The sequence below is a fragment of the Chanodichthys erythropterus genome, chromosome 11, assembly GCF_024489055.1.
Source record: "Chanodichthys erythropterus isolate Z2021 chromosome 11, ASM2448905v1, whole genome shotgun sequence".
Taxonomy (NCBI): domain Eukaryota; kingdom Metazoa; phylum Chordata; class Actinopteri; order Cypriniformes; family Xenocyprididae; genus Chanodichthys; species Chanodichthys erythropterus.
The window spans coordinates 4,372,311-4,389,310 of NC_090231.1; the positions used below are offsets into that span (position 1 = coordinate 4,372,311).

A 17,000-nucleotide genomic window follows, 5' to 3' on the forward strand; every position below is an offset into this window, starting at 1 on the left:
TTTGAGGAAATTGCTTTGCATGCTTTTGAAATTTATAACAAAGTTCAGAGGGTACAGCTGTTGAATGCCCAGTTGTGTATTTTTGATGGCATGCCAAATAACAGGCTGATTTTATCAATGAACCATGAGAAAACTGATAAAAAGCGAAATGCATTTGATTCTGTTCATTAAATCATTTTAAATAATCCACTAACAGGTTCAATTGCTATGCTTAAACTGCTGGCTCCCAAATTCCAGAAAATATAATCTTCATTGCCTTGATAACACGATGTGGTGGTGCATATGGTGATGGAGATACAGTATGTGAGTTAGTTTGTCCTTTGACCACCAGTCAGTTTTTTTTCCATATAATAAAAGTTATGCATGGAAAAAAAAATGGGTGCACCTTATCTCCTTGAAAATATAAAACGCAGATGGAGCCAGAGCAATCAGCACCCACTGCATTTCCCGTGCATCCCCACTTCTACTGAGCAGGTCCCACAGTGCATTTCTACACCCAACGAGCACATTATTACTATCTAGGAAATGTGCTTCATCCTCTAGGGTATGATAAATCCATTCCACCCTGGACTCCATATGCTTTTTACTGATTAGGCGAGAGTATGAGGAATGCCAAGCCAGCCTCTCTCTTTCTCTCTCCCATTTCATTCAGGACATTCCCATGAGTAATTTTCTGATGTTTATGAGCTCAAAATGTCTTCAAAGTGTTGTAGTTATAAATTTATGCCATGTTGAGAATTAATTTTCCCACTAAAATCTGATTAATGAAAAACTGCAAGTTTAGAAATATCACGGGAAATGTGAAACACTCATTACAAAGATAAATGCTGAAACTTCTGGGTTTGCTGTCCTGTTTCCTTCATTCTTAAAGGGATAGTTCACCCAAAAATGAACATTATCCCATATTTTACTCACCCTTATGACATCCTAGCTGTATATGACTTTGTTCTTTTAGCCAAACGGAATCAGAGTTATATTAAAAAAATATCCTGGCCTTTCCAAGCCTTTACTGGGAGCTAATGATTACAGTTTATAGTTATAATTATAAATATTTTTCTTACAGAAATGCATCGCTTTACTTCAGGCCTTTATAAAGACCCTGGAGCCGAATGGATTAATTTTATGATGGATGGATGCACTTTTTGGGGCTTAAAAAATGGCACCATTCACTCCTATTATAAAGCTATAACTCTGATTGTGTTCATCTGAAAGAAGATAGTCATATACACCTATGACCTAAGGGTGAGTAAATCATGGGATAATTTTCATTTTTGGGTGAACTATCCCTTTAAGTAAACTCAACAAAATGTATTTCAAATGTATAAATTGCTCAGGGATTTTAACCACACTGGCCTACATTCAGAGTCAAATATGATACAGATATATTTTAACAGAAAGGTTTAACTGTATTTTTCATTAATGTCAGGGAACATTTGTTGGCCAAAAAAATGGTTATAAATATATATATATATATATATATAAATATATAGAAATATATATATATAAATATATATAAATATATATATATATATATATAGATATATATATGTGGTGTTACTTGCATTGCACAAAGATTTAAATGCATCTTTTCTCATGGACTCTTCTGATTTAATGTGTTTTAATCTAAAAGCTTGCATAAATTACTGAAATTAATTTTATAGACAAAAATAAATTGTTCCTACTTATGGATTTCGTTCCAGCATGTGATCAATCCTGTTTAGAAGCATCTTAGCATGTGACTAATGAAGGTGGCTGAGTGAATATCCAGAGTGTGGGATGGAATAAACTAAATAAATTATATAAAGTTTTTATTTTTGTTTAATATTTGTAAACATAAACATCTTCCATATTTCCTTTTTTTATTTGAACCCACAGTTATGATGACTAAAGCACAAGAAAGGAAGCACCATCCTGAATCTCCTGCAGCTCATCCAGGGAAAAGCCTCGTGACGTCGCCTTCATCCAGCAGGAGCCGGATATCCGCCATGACCGGAAAAATCCCATATTTGGGCATTCTTAGCAGGAGCAATGGCAGCTTACATTGTATGTGAACGGCTAGCTTGAGGCTGAATATTGAGTGTTAATGATCGACTTTTAGACATTTTCAGCCCACGATCGAGACGGATAAGTGGTGGATTGCAACGGATATATATTTTTTAAAATGTCAAAAAGCAAATGCTAGTGACTGATCCGTCAAACCACTACGACTTAGCACGGCTTTAGCATCCTCGAGACCGTTGGTGTATTTTTTCCGCTATTCGTAACCCCTCCGACGCGCTCCCGGTATCAGCCGCTCTCCATGCCCGAGCAAGGCCCGAGAATGAACAGTTTCTCCCTCGGTGAGTTGTGCTGGCTCTTCTGCTGCCCGCCCTGTCCGAGTCGCATCGCGGCCAAGCTGGCGTTCCTGCCGCCCGAGCCCACGTACTCCATCCACACGGACGCGAGCGGCGCGACCAGCCTGCATCTCACCGAGCGCGCCGACTGGCAGTACTCGCAGCGCGAGCTCGACGCCGTGGAGGTGCTCGTGACCCGAACCAGCCGCGGGAACCGGGTCGGCTGCATGTTCGTCCGGTGCGCGCCCACTAGCCGCTACACGCTGCTGTTCTCCCACGGGAACGCCGTGGATCTGGGCCAGATGTGCAGCTTCTACATCGGCCTCGGGTCCAGGATCAACTGCAATGTGTTCTCCTATGATTACTCGGGTTATGGGGTCAGTACCGGGAAACCGTCCGAGAAGAATCTGTACGCGGATATCGAGGCGGCCTGGCAGGTGCTGAGGAACAAGTGAGTGTGTTTGATTGTTCTGGTTGTGTGATGATATGTGTGCTCCTTGTGCTGTTCATGAATGAAAGGATGTGATGTTGTGAAATGAGTGAATGCAATTTTTGGCCCATGAAGTTCCTGATTTGTAATAATCTGCATTGTTGTTGTGTGGATACCAGATAAATATCACTCTATTCTGTGATGATGAGAGTATTAAAACTAAAGTGCAAAACTCTCCATCTTTGCAACTAAAAAATTAGTAGTAGTGGTAATGGGGATATCTATCTATCTATCTATCTATCTATCTATCTATCTATCTATCTATCTATCTATCTATCTATCTATCTAGTCATCATTGAGGCCTGTTCACACCTTAATTATCATTCGTGTTTATCTAGTGTCCTGCTGATTTTAAATACTTGAAACCTCCTTGACCCAGCCCACTTCAGCTGAGCGATGACATGTTATTGCATAACTGCTCATAAACACGTCACATCACTGCCTTATGAGTTTTAATAGAGTTAGGGTTGCAAAATTCTGGGAATTTTCAAAGCTGGAAACTATAAATGGGAATTAATGGGAATAAACAGGGAATTTGCAAAATTGCAGGTTAGTCCATAACAGGGTACTTAAATATAGTTGGAAAAAAATAAAAAAATCTTACAGCATAATTTTGTTTAAAACAACCAGATTTAATGCAATTTTAGTTGATTTTTTTTACCCTGCTGCTTAATATTTTTTTTGTAATACTTTTTTTGATACTTTTTTTCAGGATTCTACGGAGCCCCGCACGTCACCTATAGGAGAAAAAAAAACAATCCGTGCCGACTGTTTTACAATCCGTCCCCTCAGTTTATAAACCGTGCTCACGGATTCTTAAACCGAAACCACGAATTTTCAATCCGTGCGCTCAGATTTCGCAAACCGTACCCTCGGTTTTTCATAATTCATAATCCGTGCGCACGCTTTCACAATCCGTTCCCACGGTTTTGTAAAAACCTCCAATCTTTGTCGGCAGATTCAACCAGGCCACCTATTTAGGTGTGGGATGCATGCTATCCTAAATAAGTAAACTTTATTTTACAAAATGGAGAATCTCCTGAACTTCCATTCGGAATTCATTTGAGAATTTCCATTATTTTTATCTTTTAAAGTCTATTTTCGGTAAAAAAAAGCTTAGTATAATAAAATCACCAAAACAGGTCTTCATGTTAAGACGGAATAGCCTAGTAGCTACAAACATTTCTAAAACTGCGAAAAGTTTTTTTTTTTTTTTTTTAAATAAAGCATTCATTAATTATTTTATGATAAACATTCTGTCTTACGTGCACTCATTTATAGTCATAAATAATAAAAATAATGAATGAATAAAAATAAGTGATAAAAAAATACATTTAAATAATAACTACAATAAATAATAATAATAGTTGGTGTTGTTTTTATTATTATTAGCCTATTGTTACATTTAGGCTACATGCATTTAGAAGAAAAGATGAGCAAAGAAATTAAAAGTCAGTCACAATGCCAGGTTTATTGGGCAATAATAATAAAGTGCTAAGATTATAACAAATAAACACAAGATTTTGACGCACATTCTTATTATTCCGCTACCCGTTGATAGAGAGTCACTGCAGTTAATATAATATGATGAAAAATACACAATAAAACAATAAGATTCATTAACACGTACCTGGCCCATGTGAAAAAATACTATAGTAATTTATAGTAAATATTAGTGTTTTTGAACCATATATAGTACCTGAATTAATTTATTGTGGTAATTCTATAGTTGTTGTGATAATATAACAACTAGCCTATAGTAATATAAACAAATTACTTTACCCAATATTGCACTAAGTTTTCTACTATATACACTACAGTTTACTGTAGTAAAGTATATGTTCTTCTAAAATGAATCCGTGAGTACAGTTTTTGCAAAACCGTGGGAACGGATTGCGAAAGCGTGCGCACGGATTATATATTTGTGGGAACGGCTTTAAAAACCGAGGGTACTGTTTGCGAAATCTGAGCGCACGGATTGAAAATTCGTGGGTACGATTTGTTAAACCAAGGGAACAGTTTAAGAATCCGTGAGCACGGTTTATAAACTGAGGGGACGGATTGTTTTTTTCTCTCCTATAGGTGACGTGCGGGGCTCCGTAGGATTCTTTGAATACAAATTTAAAGAATAGAATTTAATTAAAATATAAATATTTTGTAACAATATACGCTACCATTCAAAATTGTGGGGTCAGTATTTTTTTTTTTTCTTTTTTTAAATTAATACTTTTTTTCAGCAATTATGTGTGAAATTGATAAAAAGTGAAATTAAAGTGATATTGTTAGAAAAGATTAGAGAAGATTTCTATTTTGAATAAATGCTGTTCTTTTTAACTTTTTATTCATCAATGAATCCTGAAAAAAGTATTACAGGTTCCAAAAAAATATTAAGCATGTTTCCAACATTGATAATAACTGAGTATCAAATCAGCATTTTAGAATGATTTCTGAAGGATCAATTGCCGCAGTAAAGTTATTTCATGTTATGATGACCAAACAAAATGTTTATATTTATGTTTGTATATGATACATTTTAAATAAATATTATACATTTATATAAATTTCCCAAAATTTCCAATTCCCTGTGTATATCTGTGTAAGTGCTCGGTGAACAACGTCAAAAATGTCACATTAATGGTATAAAAGCCTAAGTGCGTCCAAACTGTGAACTTAGACGCATCTATTATTTTACTCACACTGCTGGCCACTATCCTGTTAAAAACCTCTTTTTCTTGGGATAGATACCTTATGTTCACGTTTCTCTCATTTATGTGTTGTGCACTGCATTAAAGTAGGAACACTGGGAGCAGATAAATCTATTTAGAACGCCTTATTTTATTAATTTAAATATTGATGTTTGGCGCCAGCGTATCGTTTCTCGTATCGCACAGAGAAGGACGACGATATATCGCCATATCAATATTTTGTCCCACCTCTAGTCTGTCACCACCAGAAGTTATAATGAGCGAAATTTGTAGCAGTCAATTCACATGTAATGCATGCAAGTATAATAATTTAGTTAAATGTCTAAAATTTTGTTTATTTTCAGGGAAAATAAAGTTTCTGAAGCTGCTGTGCAATGCGACTCGGGAATGGGATATCTGTCTATTGAATGATGGCAGTCTGCTGACTTTATTGTATTTTCAGTGCTGAACATTAATTTAATTTGATAAACTGTTTCAAATGGTGCTGAGAGCATTGCAGTTTTATCGTTAGCTCCAAGTATGATCAAATTAGCTAAAGTATTTTTATAAACGTAGGATGTGGAGAGCTTGTCAGATGCTCTGTTTCTGCTGAAATCTGTAGCGTTTTCCACTGAATTCTGTGGGTGCAGATTTTATGTGGGCTTGTGTGTGATCACTACCTCTTTACTGATTAGTCATTGGGTTGTAGATTGTTCACGAGAAGTTGAGGACTGCAGTCTGGCACGCTAACTGCTTCTGTAGTATTATCTCACTACATAATTATGTCCAAGCAGGTGTTTTTATTACACCAAACTTATCTAAACTTATTGGCAGAACTTTTCAAATAATCAGTCTGAACAACAGCTGACCTCATTTTTGGTTCATGGATGCTATTTTCACCATTGGACTTTCTCTTGGCCACACAGAATCTTCCAGAAGCAAACCAAGACTAGGCCTACGTTCAGACTGTCAGTCCATATTCAATTTTTGTGCATATCCGATTGAAATCCGATCAGACTTAGCAAGTGTGAATGGCAAAAAATCACATGAAATGTGGTTTTTACAAATCCATTTTGAGCTACATTCATATGTGGTTGAAATCGCATTTCTGGAATCCGTTTCAGTTTGACTGCTTGAACGCTTCGGTTGCTCAACAACAACAAAGCTGGAGAATCTCACGCAGCCAAAATGAGGATTGTCAGTAACGGTGTTCAGCCTTACATTGTTCAAACCGGAGTCGACACTGATGGAGAGACTCAGGAAGAAGTTACAACTTTTAGACGTTTCTGAATGGTTAGTGGATACATTGATGTAGTTGCTGTGGAGTTGATTCAATTCATCCACTATCATGTGTCGTCATGTTCATCTTTTGTGTTGGAATTGATCCTCGTTTGTGAAGCAGTCCGGTGTAAAATGACGGCATGTCAACAACACTCTACTACAACAACTCTTCCTCTTCTCTAAAGCAGCCCATCATGGCCCCGCCCCCTTTGTTGTGTGTTCCTGGGGGCGGAGTTTATGTAAATTTTAGGGTTAGTGATGTCACCAACCCGGGTAGAAGCTTGTTGTAGTCCCTACCAGCCGTTTGTTGTAGTCCTTAAACAGAAAATATCTCTTTGCATTGAAGTTTGAGCGTCGTAACATTGCAGATGTTTTTTATGCTCAAACTGCAACATTACACAAAAAAAGAAAAAAAAAGAAATCATAATCAACCACCTCTTTAAGATGTGTTTTGGTCGATCAGATCACAAGTGGACGACACTATATACAACGTTTTGAGCTTGTCCACTTTCAACCACTTCCAGAGGTAGTTGAAAACATGTTCCTGATTTTTAACACTAACAGCGTTCGACCGGTCTTGCAGCTGTCGGAGCAGAAACGAAAGCTGATGCTCTCCATATGTTTTTCCGTCATCTCCGGTCACGATCAAATGTAAATTGCTCAAGCTTATTTTGTCTGTTAGATCGAAAGATCTAAAAAAAAAAAAAAAAAAAAAAAAAAAAAAAAGCCCATTCATTTACCCACCCATAGACCCTCCCCTTTGAATAAATCAGGACAGAAGTGGTTAAAAGTAGACAAAAGAGACGGATTAAAACACCAGGTGTAAATGGGAGACATTTACACCTGGTGCTTTAATCCGTCTCTTTTGTCCACTTTCAACCTCTTCTGTTAAAACACCAGGTGTAAATGTGTCGTCCTCGTCTACTTGTGATCTGATCGACTGAAATGCATCTTAATACCAGGTGGAAAGATGGCTATTGTCATGTCGTAAATAAGACAACATCTGTATTGCAATCCCCTCCAAGTTGCTGCTGTTTTTGGTGTAAACATTCTAACGCAATATCACTGCCATAGAAACCAATGCAGATATTCTGGAAAATGAAAGAGCGAAATGGGACACGCATGGGATCTGAACAGTTGCAATACATGGTGTGGATAGTCAATAACTTGGATCAGATTCCAATTGGATACGCAAATAATCGGATGTGGACTGACAGTATGAACATAGCCACAATGCCTTTAGAGACGACTGATTTATAATCCTCTGACAAACTCATTAGAAGTTGTGTTTTTGGCAAGTTGAAGACAATTGCATAAAGTGCCTTCTCTTTAATAATTTATAACAGGGCATGTTTACACTGGAGAGTGTAAATGTCTGTAATTATTTTTGTAGTAGGAACATTATCATTTGTTCGCACATCTGGCAGTGGTTATGTTGTCTAATGAGCAATGGAGGTTGGTTGAATACAAAATGTAAATGTCTTGGTCTGTTAATTTTAAGGCATCATATGCACACTTGTTTTAGCCACATTCTAAGGTATCATCACACTTATTTTCATGTAGAAAGCAATTCCAGAGTACATTGTGCTCAGTGGAAAAAATAATCCAAGATTTTGGCATTGCCAAAAAAAAACTATATATTATTCCATGTGGGTTCAGTTGAAGGTCCATTCTCTGCTGAGAATTGGTATTTGCGTGACATGGAAATTCCTAGTTTCACACATGAACTACTTTTCTTGAACTGTAGCTGGCAAGTTTTTTTTTTTTTTTTTTCTTTTCTGTCTCTTCTGTTTTTAATGGCTATCCTGGGGTTACTGAGGTGCTAGTTTGTCAATCAAACTTTCCAGGAAAACATTAGGAAGTTAAGTGTTTTCATTATGACCGTAAGGACGCTCAAATACTGCTTCATAGCAATGATCAATTATTTATAGAGTCTGAGTTCATCTTTGCTCTGTAAATGCTGATGTTGAAACTGGGATGCTCAGTCTTGCTTATGTAGTTTCTTTACATCTCAATCCTAATCAGCAGCTTGAATATCAGTTTCCCAAGCTTTTTTCTGGGCAATAGTTGAGTTTAAAGCTGCAGTCCGTAACACTTTTTTTTTTTTGGTTAAAAATGATACAAAATCAATTTTTGAACAAGTACAAACCAGCCAGTGTTCTCATTATCTTGTCTCGATTCACATCGGTAAGCTTGTAATAATGTTTTATAATAAGATCGACATGGTGGATTTCCACGGGAAATTTGAGCATGCAGCAGTTCCTCTGTGCGTCATTACGTCACGTCCGTAAACAGAAAGGAGGAGTCCAGGCAAGTCAGTTTTATCATGTGAGGATGCTGCTGGTAGCGGGTCATTTATAGCCTGTTCTCACAGCAGCTGAAATAATTAAACTTATCATTTTAATGGTGGATTGTAATACAGAAAGATCCAAATGACAATCATCAGTGACAACTGGAGATTCAGCCTTAGTCAAAAAGCAAAAGACTTTGGGCTGTTGAATTGCTACAGAAATTGAAATCTACAGGTAACTCTAATATACACATAATCATAGTAATGCTGATGTTGTTAACATTACCAATTTGAGAACAAAGTATAATAATAATTTGTACGGTTTGGCATGATCCGAGCTAAGCGATCGTTAGATTTAATCATCATTGCAGTACTTCCCACAGGTTTGAAATATACTTGCAGTGGTAACCGGGCGAAATATTACCCACAGCACAAATATTGTCTACTACATGTGACAAACAAACAATGTGTGATTTTTAACAGTATTTTTATTTATTGAAATTCATTTTAATTAAATAACATATTGCATTTAATTGCATACTAATATTATGCATTGTAAATTATGCATTAAAATGGTTCACATTTTCCTATGTTCTCCTTACTGTCATATAGTGTCTCTCTCAGTGAATGGGACAGATTTTACTAGTAAAATTTATAAAATGAATGTCAAATAATGTTCTTAGTCTTTTCTTCCTGTGGGGGAGACTACAATAATTTACTATGAATTAAATGGAAATCAAATTAAATACAATTTATTGTGTAACCAAAATACCAATAATGCCCAAAAGAAAAAAACGTTGCATGTGACTTAATTATAAACAAGCCAGAAATACACTGAGACTCTTATTTTGAAATGTCGGTACTATTGCAGGCTGATCCTTCAGATTCTTACAATCGTCTAAAACATTTTATGTAAAGGCCATGAAGTAGACATTGTAATAATTCATCAACTTGAGTTCATTAGCAATCGCTTGGCATAAATCTGCGCTTTTCATTGTTTGAGAATCACTTTGAAGCGCTGTTGCGCGAGCCTTTAGAAATTGCAACAGTGCCCCCTTGTGACTTTGCAAAATGCAGCGTCCGTTTGAATGTTAGGAGTAAACAGTTCTGACGCACACATGACGAGCAGGTATGAAACGACGATCGCGATGGTTTCATTATCTTGCGAGGATATAAAAGTGTAAGAGGATTAAAAATAATAAAAGCAAAAATGTGTCTCTGAATATACTTGGGCGGCCGTTATTATACGTGGGTGGCCCGCCCAAGTAAAGTCTATTTGTGGGAAGCACTGCATTGAAAAATTTATTGTAGGCCTAATTGCTTTCCCTTGAAATTGTAATTGTGATTTATTACTTATAATTACGATTATAACAATTTACATTGAATGATGTTTTGATAGCTTTATACCATTTTTTTTGAAGCAACTGCATGCCATATTTCTATATAAAAATAAGAAACAACATGAAAACTCTCCTGACTTTTTTTTTTTTTAATAGCTTTTCTATACCATTAAGCCTCACTTTAGTTTCTTCTTTAAACAATAATAAGAAAAAATAAACAAATGGGCCATTTTCCTGGTTGCATTCACACCGCCAGTAGGAACTCTGAAGTGACACAAACTGAGCTTGTTGTTGTTGTGACTTTTATTTTGACGGCGCTGAGAACAGCTCAGCCAGGTCCCGAGCTCACAGTGCTCATATTCACAGTCTTCACTAGTAGGGCTGCACTATTTATCGCGATTAACCTGCACGCGATATGGCAAAGGCTGCGATTATTTTATGCATAACTTGTCAGAGCTGTACACCTCTGTTATGCCTCTCCCTATGCACTGAAACTCTAAATATGCCCTGCACTAGAAGTACATAACACGCGTCATACTGCTGTATCTGAATAAACAGAAGATTGAAACGCTTTGATAAAACATGATTAATAAACACACAGCTGCCTTATGTGTAAGAAGACACATCATCTCACAGAAGGACACTCAACTCTCGTTATGAAGTGAGTTTGGAGTAAAAACATGTTATTAAATGTTCTCTCTTGTTGGACAAGTTGTTAATAAATGCTTCTCATGTCTGGAAAGATGTTTGACGCATGTTGCTTTTTCAAATGCACATTATAAGACACTCAATCATGCAGTGCTTTCAGATGTATTTGAAGCCATACTTCATTGACAAGCTCGAATATAAAAAAATAATCACAGCCTTTGCGATTTTATAATCGCACTAAGAATCGCGTTGAAGCAATAATCTCGTTTAAGGTCAATGTTATTTTTCGTATCATGCGATAAATCGTGCAGAGCCCTATTCACTAGACTAGATTATGATCTATCAGTCCTGTCTATTAGATAGAACTGTCATACAAAGAAAGTAGATAGTATATGAAAAAGTATTAGCGTTTGCCGTGTGGTTGATGCCCAATGTGGCTAGCTGAGCAGAAATACAAAATCGTGTTTCGATTGGTCCGCTCAGTCGCGCTGGATTTTCTCCTTTGAACGTTTACGTTTATGTTCATGGCATCCGTAATCGTAATCGCCCTAAGTTTAACCGTAGTTTAGAATCTGTCTTTTGTTTCCTCTTTGTCCTGGAACCATTCTATGCAAATGCAAAATCTTGGATGCAAATGTACTTGAGCTGCATTATGAATTGCAGTCTGGAATGCTTGTATAGCTTGAAATGTTTGCATGCACGTAGGGCTGGACGATAAAACGATAACGTTATGTATCGCGATAGACACATGATCGATATCAATAAAAAATGTGTTCGATAAAACGTTCTATATTTTTTATTCTTCGTCGGAAGAAAACAGAGGTTGCGAAGCAAGTTTGGTTGCATTAACAAAGGCGCTCGCTCTCTGGTAACTTAGCAACGTAGTAAGTGACACGCTAACAGCCAATCATGTAACGGTATCAATTTTGATTGCGCCATTATCGTCTCGTGCTGGATTCCTCTTCAGTAACCGGCGACTGATAAGCAGAAAATGAGTGCCGCAGCGAGCGAGGAAATTGTAAATAAAAGAGGAAAAGTGTTCATTGTGACTTTAGACTAGGGTGACCACCTGACTATTGATCTGTTGCAGGACAGTAGATGTGATTTTGCGGGACAATGCGGGACACATGAGACAGATAAATTTACATCTATTACACTATGTAAATATTGATTTACATTTGCTGGCAAACTTGGCATATGTGCCGAATAATGTTTCTGCCGATGGGTGCCCACACTATAATGTTGCGCTTATGGCAACATTAAATCCTGGAGAGAAGACAATTCTATATTCACGGCTGCACATGCAGGAGGACAAAAGTTTGAGCGCGCAGATGTGATATCTAAGCGAGAGAGTGCGCGTGTTCAGTTTTGTGCAAGGGAATCCGCCTGTGAGTGGAGAGATTGCTCGCGCATTTGATGCACGCTCGCCATTTTTCGATATAATAAAGTCATAGAACCCGCAATAAATGAAATATTACCGTGAGAAGAAAGTCGTGTCTGAATTTCGCAATTTTGTATTGGTTAAAACAAATGGAGAATATCTCGTTTTTCTGTTGGTGCTCGACCATTTCCGTGTGTGGCGCTTGATCGCCGCTGTTCTTTGGAAATATTTAACATCAGGATGGATGATTACATGCTTTCAATAATCGATTTGGGCAGCTTTGAGCAGCTCTTGAGGTACTTATCCAGTATGGAAGTTGAAATCCTTGCTGGTGTAGTTGTGATTTTGTTGAGGCCTGCTCTTTGCGCCGTCCACTCAGTTGTCATCAGAGGGAAAACCTCTCTAGATTGCGCTGGTTGGTGATTTTCACAGCTAGAATATGACGGCTGCACAAATAGATTTTTAAATGCTCACAGCATTATATTATATTATATTTATATTTACTGTGGTATTGTAATTTCAGGGATGAAAAAAAAATTACAGACATAAATGAAATGCGAGACACTACTTAAGTCTTGCGGGACAAAGCTCCTAATTTCGGGACTGTCCCGTAAAATGCGGGACTAGTGGTCACCCTACTTTAGACTTATGTTTACATTTTAATTTGAGTTTTCCATGGTTGTTGACATTTCTGTCTTAACTGAGGGGATTATGATCAGAGGAAAGTTAAGTTTAAAATAAAAATGTTTAAATGTAATATATTTTTGTCCTGGTCCTTATTTTAAATGGGTCATAAAAAAATCAATAATTATCGATATCGACCAATATGAAACACTGATATCATGATACAGTTTTCAGCCATATCGCCCAGCCCTACATGCACGTACTACGCACATGCTTATTGCCTTTCCTCCTGTGTTTGCCTCTCTTTAATGGTTGCACAAGAACTTCATAATTACTGTATTGTGTGCAGTAGCACTTCAGTTTGACTCAGTTTAACCTTCCACTGTGCTGACAGCTCTACCCTGAAATTGATCTGCTGATGTTGAAAGTACTCGTGTGACGGGGTAAGTTAACTCTGAGTCTGTTGTGTGTTTGCTAGTGTAACAGTAGTAAGTGACTGCATCCTTTTGTAGATTCCACAGGATGTGCAAACATTTGCTGTAGATGTAAATGTCATGTTTATATGCTGATGCAAAGATCATAATCGCATTGAACTGTATTTCAGAGTTGATGGAGTAATTTAAAATTCATTGGATTGTGAAGTGAATTAAATGAATGCCAGAAACAACAGTCCGAGGACCCTCCGTGCTGCTGTGTTAGGAAGCCAGCAAAATATAATTGTATGGCCGTGGTGGTAATTGTGACATTTTGAAATTATTTTGTCAGTTCTCCAATGCTATTGGAAAACATGTTTTGGAAAGGGAGCCATTAGTCCAATAGCTTGGAGTAATAGTGCTCCATCAACAAGCCATATGACTTGCCAATGCCGTTCATGTTTAGAGCAAAAACTGTGCAGTACGACTACGAGTTAAAAGTTGAAAGTTTAATATTTTGGGTATTTTTTAAGTATTTTGGCATTATAGTGGTGCTTGGCTGATGCAGGGAATTATCAGCTAACAATTGACATTCTCCATTATCGATATGAGTTTAAAGGTTAACTATTATGCAAAATTCACTTTTACATGGTGTTTGAACACTGGTGTGTGTCCGCAGTGTATAAACAAGCACCGCCGTCGCTTGTGAAAACAAAATGGTGGCGCCGTGGGTGAAAACGTGCAGATTAAAGGATGGTAATATTATAAGATCCCTTCCTATGTCACAAGGGGAGTGAAACCTGAGTGGCTAGTTTTTTCACATGCTTGCAGAGAAAGATTTGCCAAAACAAAGTTACTGGGATGTCCTTTTTCACGTTTTCTGGGTTGGTCGATAATAGCACTTAAACACGGAAAGTCCAATTTTCATGATATGTCCCCTTTACAGGTACACGCATGAAAATGCGGTGTTTTTGCCAAATGGGACAAATTGGACATGCTATAATGATCTTTTGGGTATTTTGAGCTGAAACTCAGACATATTCTGGGGACACCAGAGACTTATATTACATCTTGTAAAAAAAAGGGGCCTAATTAATATAATTCAGAGTTTACTTTAAAGTTTAATAACCTGAAGTTGAAAAGTTCTCTGAAGTTGAACTGTAATGTTTGTATTCAATGCAAAATCTTCAAACTCATTTGAATAAATTAAAACTCATTAAACTGAGAACATAGCTCACAGTACATTTTAATGCTAATCTGTTTTAAGTATTACCATATCAGCACCTGACACCTTTTTGAGGCCATTTGCTCCATCCAAACATTTGCCGGATTTATCCGAGGTGTTTGCTCAAGTAAGATAATGCACAAAGGATTTGACTTTTTAATGTGTCATTTACCTCCTGCGCTTCCTCCTGGGGTTTCTGGCCTGTATTTGGCCCATTGTGCACCAAGTCCTTTTCTGTTTATGGAACGTAATGCATTTCAAATGGGCAGAAATGCTTGGACAGTCCAGAGGAAGCTCCTTTTTTTTTTTTTTTTTGTCCTTTTTGAATGCCATGGTCTGTTGGGAGCATTTTCTCCAGTTTTAGTATGGTGAGCAGTTTCTATAACTTTGTGCTTACCATTAATCTGTTGCTGGTCTACAAATGATAGAAGTCCCACATGTTGCCACGTCTTGTGAAATGTCCAATATTCATTCAGTCAGCAGTGTTTCAGTCTTACGACCCTCTTCAGGCGATAATATTGTCTGTATTCTGTGCACCTGCTTGCGACTTTCCAGGTGTGTGTGGGGTTTTAGGAGTTTATGCAAGTAATAAATTAACTTCAGAGGTTTTCTGAGGAAAAAAGCCCTTCAATTAAACTTTCCTAAAGTCATCAGAAAGAGGAAAAAAACGTTCCCCATAACGGTTTTAAAACTTAAAGTGTTCATTAAATTCAGCCTGACAGTGCAGGTTTCACCGTTGCACTTCCAGTGTCTCGGTGTGAATTATTTACAGTGCACCTAATGAACCAGACAGAGCCGCCGCGGACTGTTGGATGGCAAATTCGGATACTGTCTCATACCTGCAAGTCCAGGGCTACGGTTGAGTCTTGTGATAAACTTGAGAATAAAAGGTAAGAAAAGTATCTGGCTGAACATTGCCATGTTTTTCACTTTTGTAGCATATTACTTTCTTCCCAAAAAATACCTTTTAAAGGGATCATGAATTGAGAAACCAACTTTTTCTTGAGCTTTTGATATATGAGGTCATCATATTATACGAATATCCTGTAAGTTTCAGAACTGAAAATTTCCTTGTTATTCCAATAAAAGCTTTTATTGACATCAGACCCAGCAAACGACAGTTCCTGGAATGTGCCTATAGGTGAAACTCCGCCTCCACAGAAGAAATCAACGCCTACTTCATCATTTCAACGTTAGCCCCACCCACTGGTGTGTCAGTGAGATGAGGAGGAGAGAAGAGCGATACAGGATTAAAATAACATTACCTTTCAAAGGATCCTAATGCAGGAATATGGTTATTTATTTTCAACAATATGAATGTCTCAGTTAAGCTTTATTTATTAGTATTCGCTACATTTCACTGTGGATTATTTGGTAAATCAAATGCATTTCAGCGAAGGCTTTGCAAACAGACTTTAACGATATGGACTCGACAGTAATGCAACAACATGTCAGTAACTGTGTACATGAATCATTAATATCAGATCAGACATTAGAATGAACAGTCAGATGTTCTTTGTCTATGTGTCAGTAAATCAAACCAGTGACTAAATGGTCAACTTCACGTTGTTTCTCTTAGTAAGATGAAAACAATCTTATTTAAACAGTGATTAAATTATATAGAAAGCGATCAAAGAACGCTCCCTTTACAATCACTGGAGCTGTCAATCAAACTGTGTGAGTTTATCAGTGACTTGAGTTGAGGACTTTCACCAAAACTACCGTTTTATTAAAAAAATCTTTGTTACATCAAGTTTGCACTGTAAGTTATGATGAAAGCATTCGTTAGTGTGCAGAAATTGAGTTGCAATGATGAGATCACTGCTTTCATGCGCTCAACAACATGTCTGTGATCGACTACAATGTTCATCACTGCAACCTTTCATGCCACGATCTAAATGCAATGCAACACTTTTCATGATTAGTTAGCCTTGAGAGATTTAATATTAAAAACATGCTAAAAGTTGAGAGAATAATACTTGGCTAATTCATATGCAAAGGTGTCAGCCAATCACAGCAGTGAGCAACATTAAGGTCTCACTGCAGACACGCCCCTTAAAACCAAGCATTCAAACCAGAGGGCTAAAATCAGGGTTGGAAAAATGCATGATTTTTGATGTAAAATCATACTAACATTATAAGTGCACCTCAGGAAACATTATAAAACAATAAAACAACGCAGTTCATGACCCCTTTTAAGATTTCTAGAATTGACCTTAATATTGGTTAACCTCTTTTATCTGTGTAATTGCTCATCAGGATTGGCTGAGCTGCTGAATACTGAAGAGTTG

The 17,000-nt window shown here is 37.2% G+C and overlaps 1 protein-coding gene across 1 annotated transcript in view; it reads left to right on the forward strand.

The window, feature by feature from the left end:
- The first annotated feature begins 1,847 nt into the window (after positions 1 to 1,847).
- abhd17c (abhydrolase domain containing 17C, depalmitoylase) overlaps positions 1,848 to 17,000 on the forward strand; it is a 59,185-nt gene continuing 44,032 nt past the window's right edge. The window contains exon 1 of the mRNA XM_067400403.1: positions 1,848 to 2,784. Within this exon, the coding sequence (XP_067256504.1) occupies positions 2,300 to 2,784 (485 nt within the window). The 5' untranslated portion in view covers positions 1,848 to 2,299. The remainder of the gene's footprint in view (positions 2,785 to 17,000) is intronic.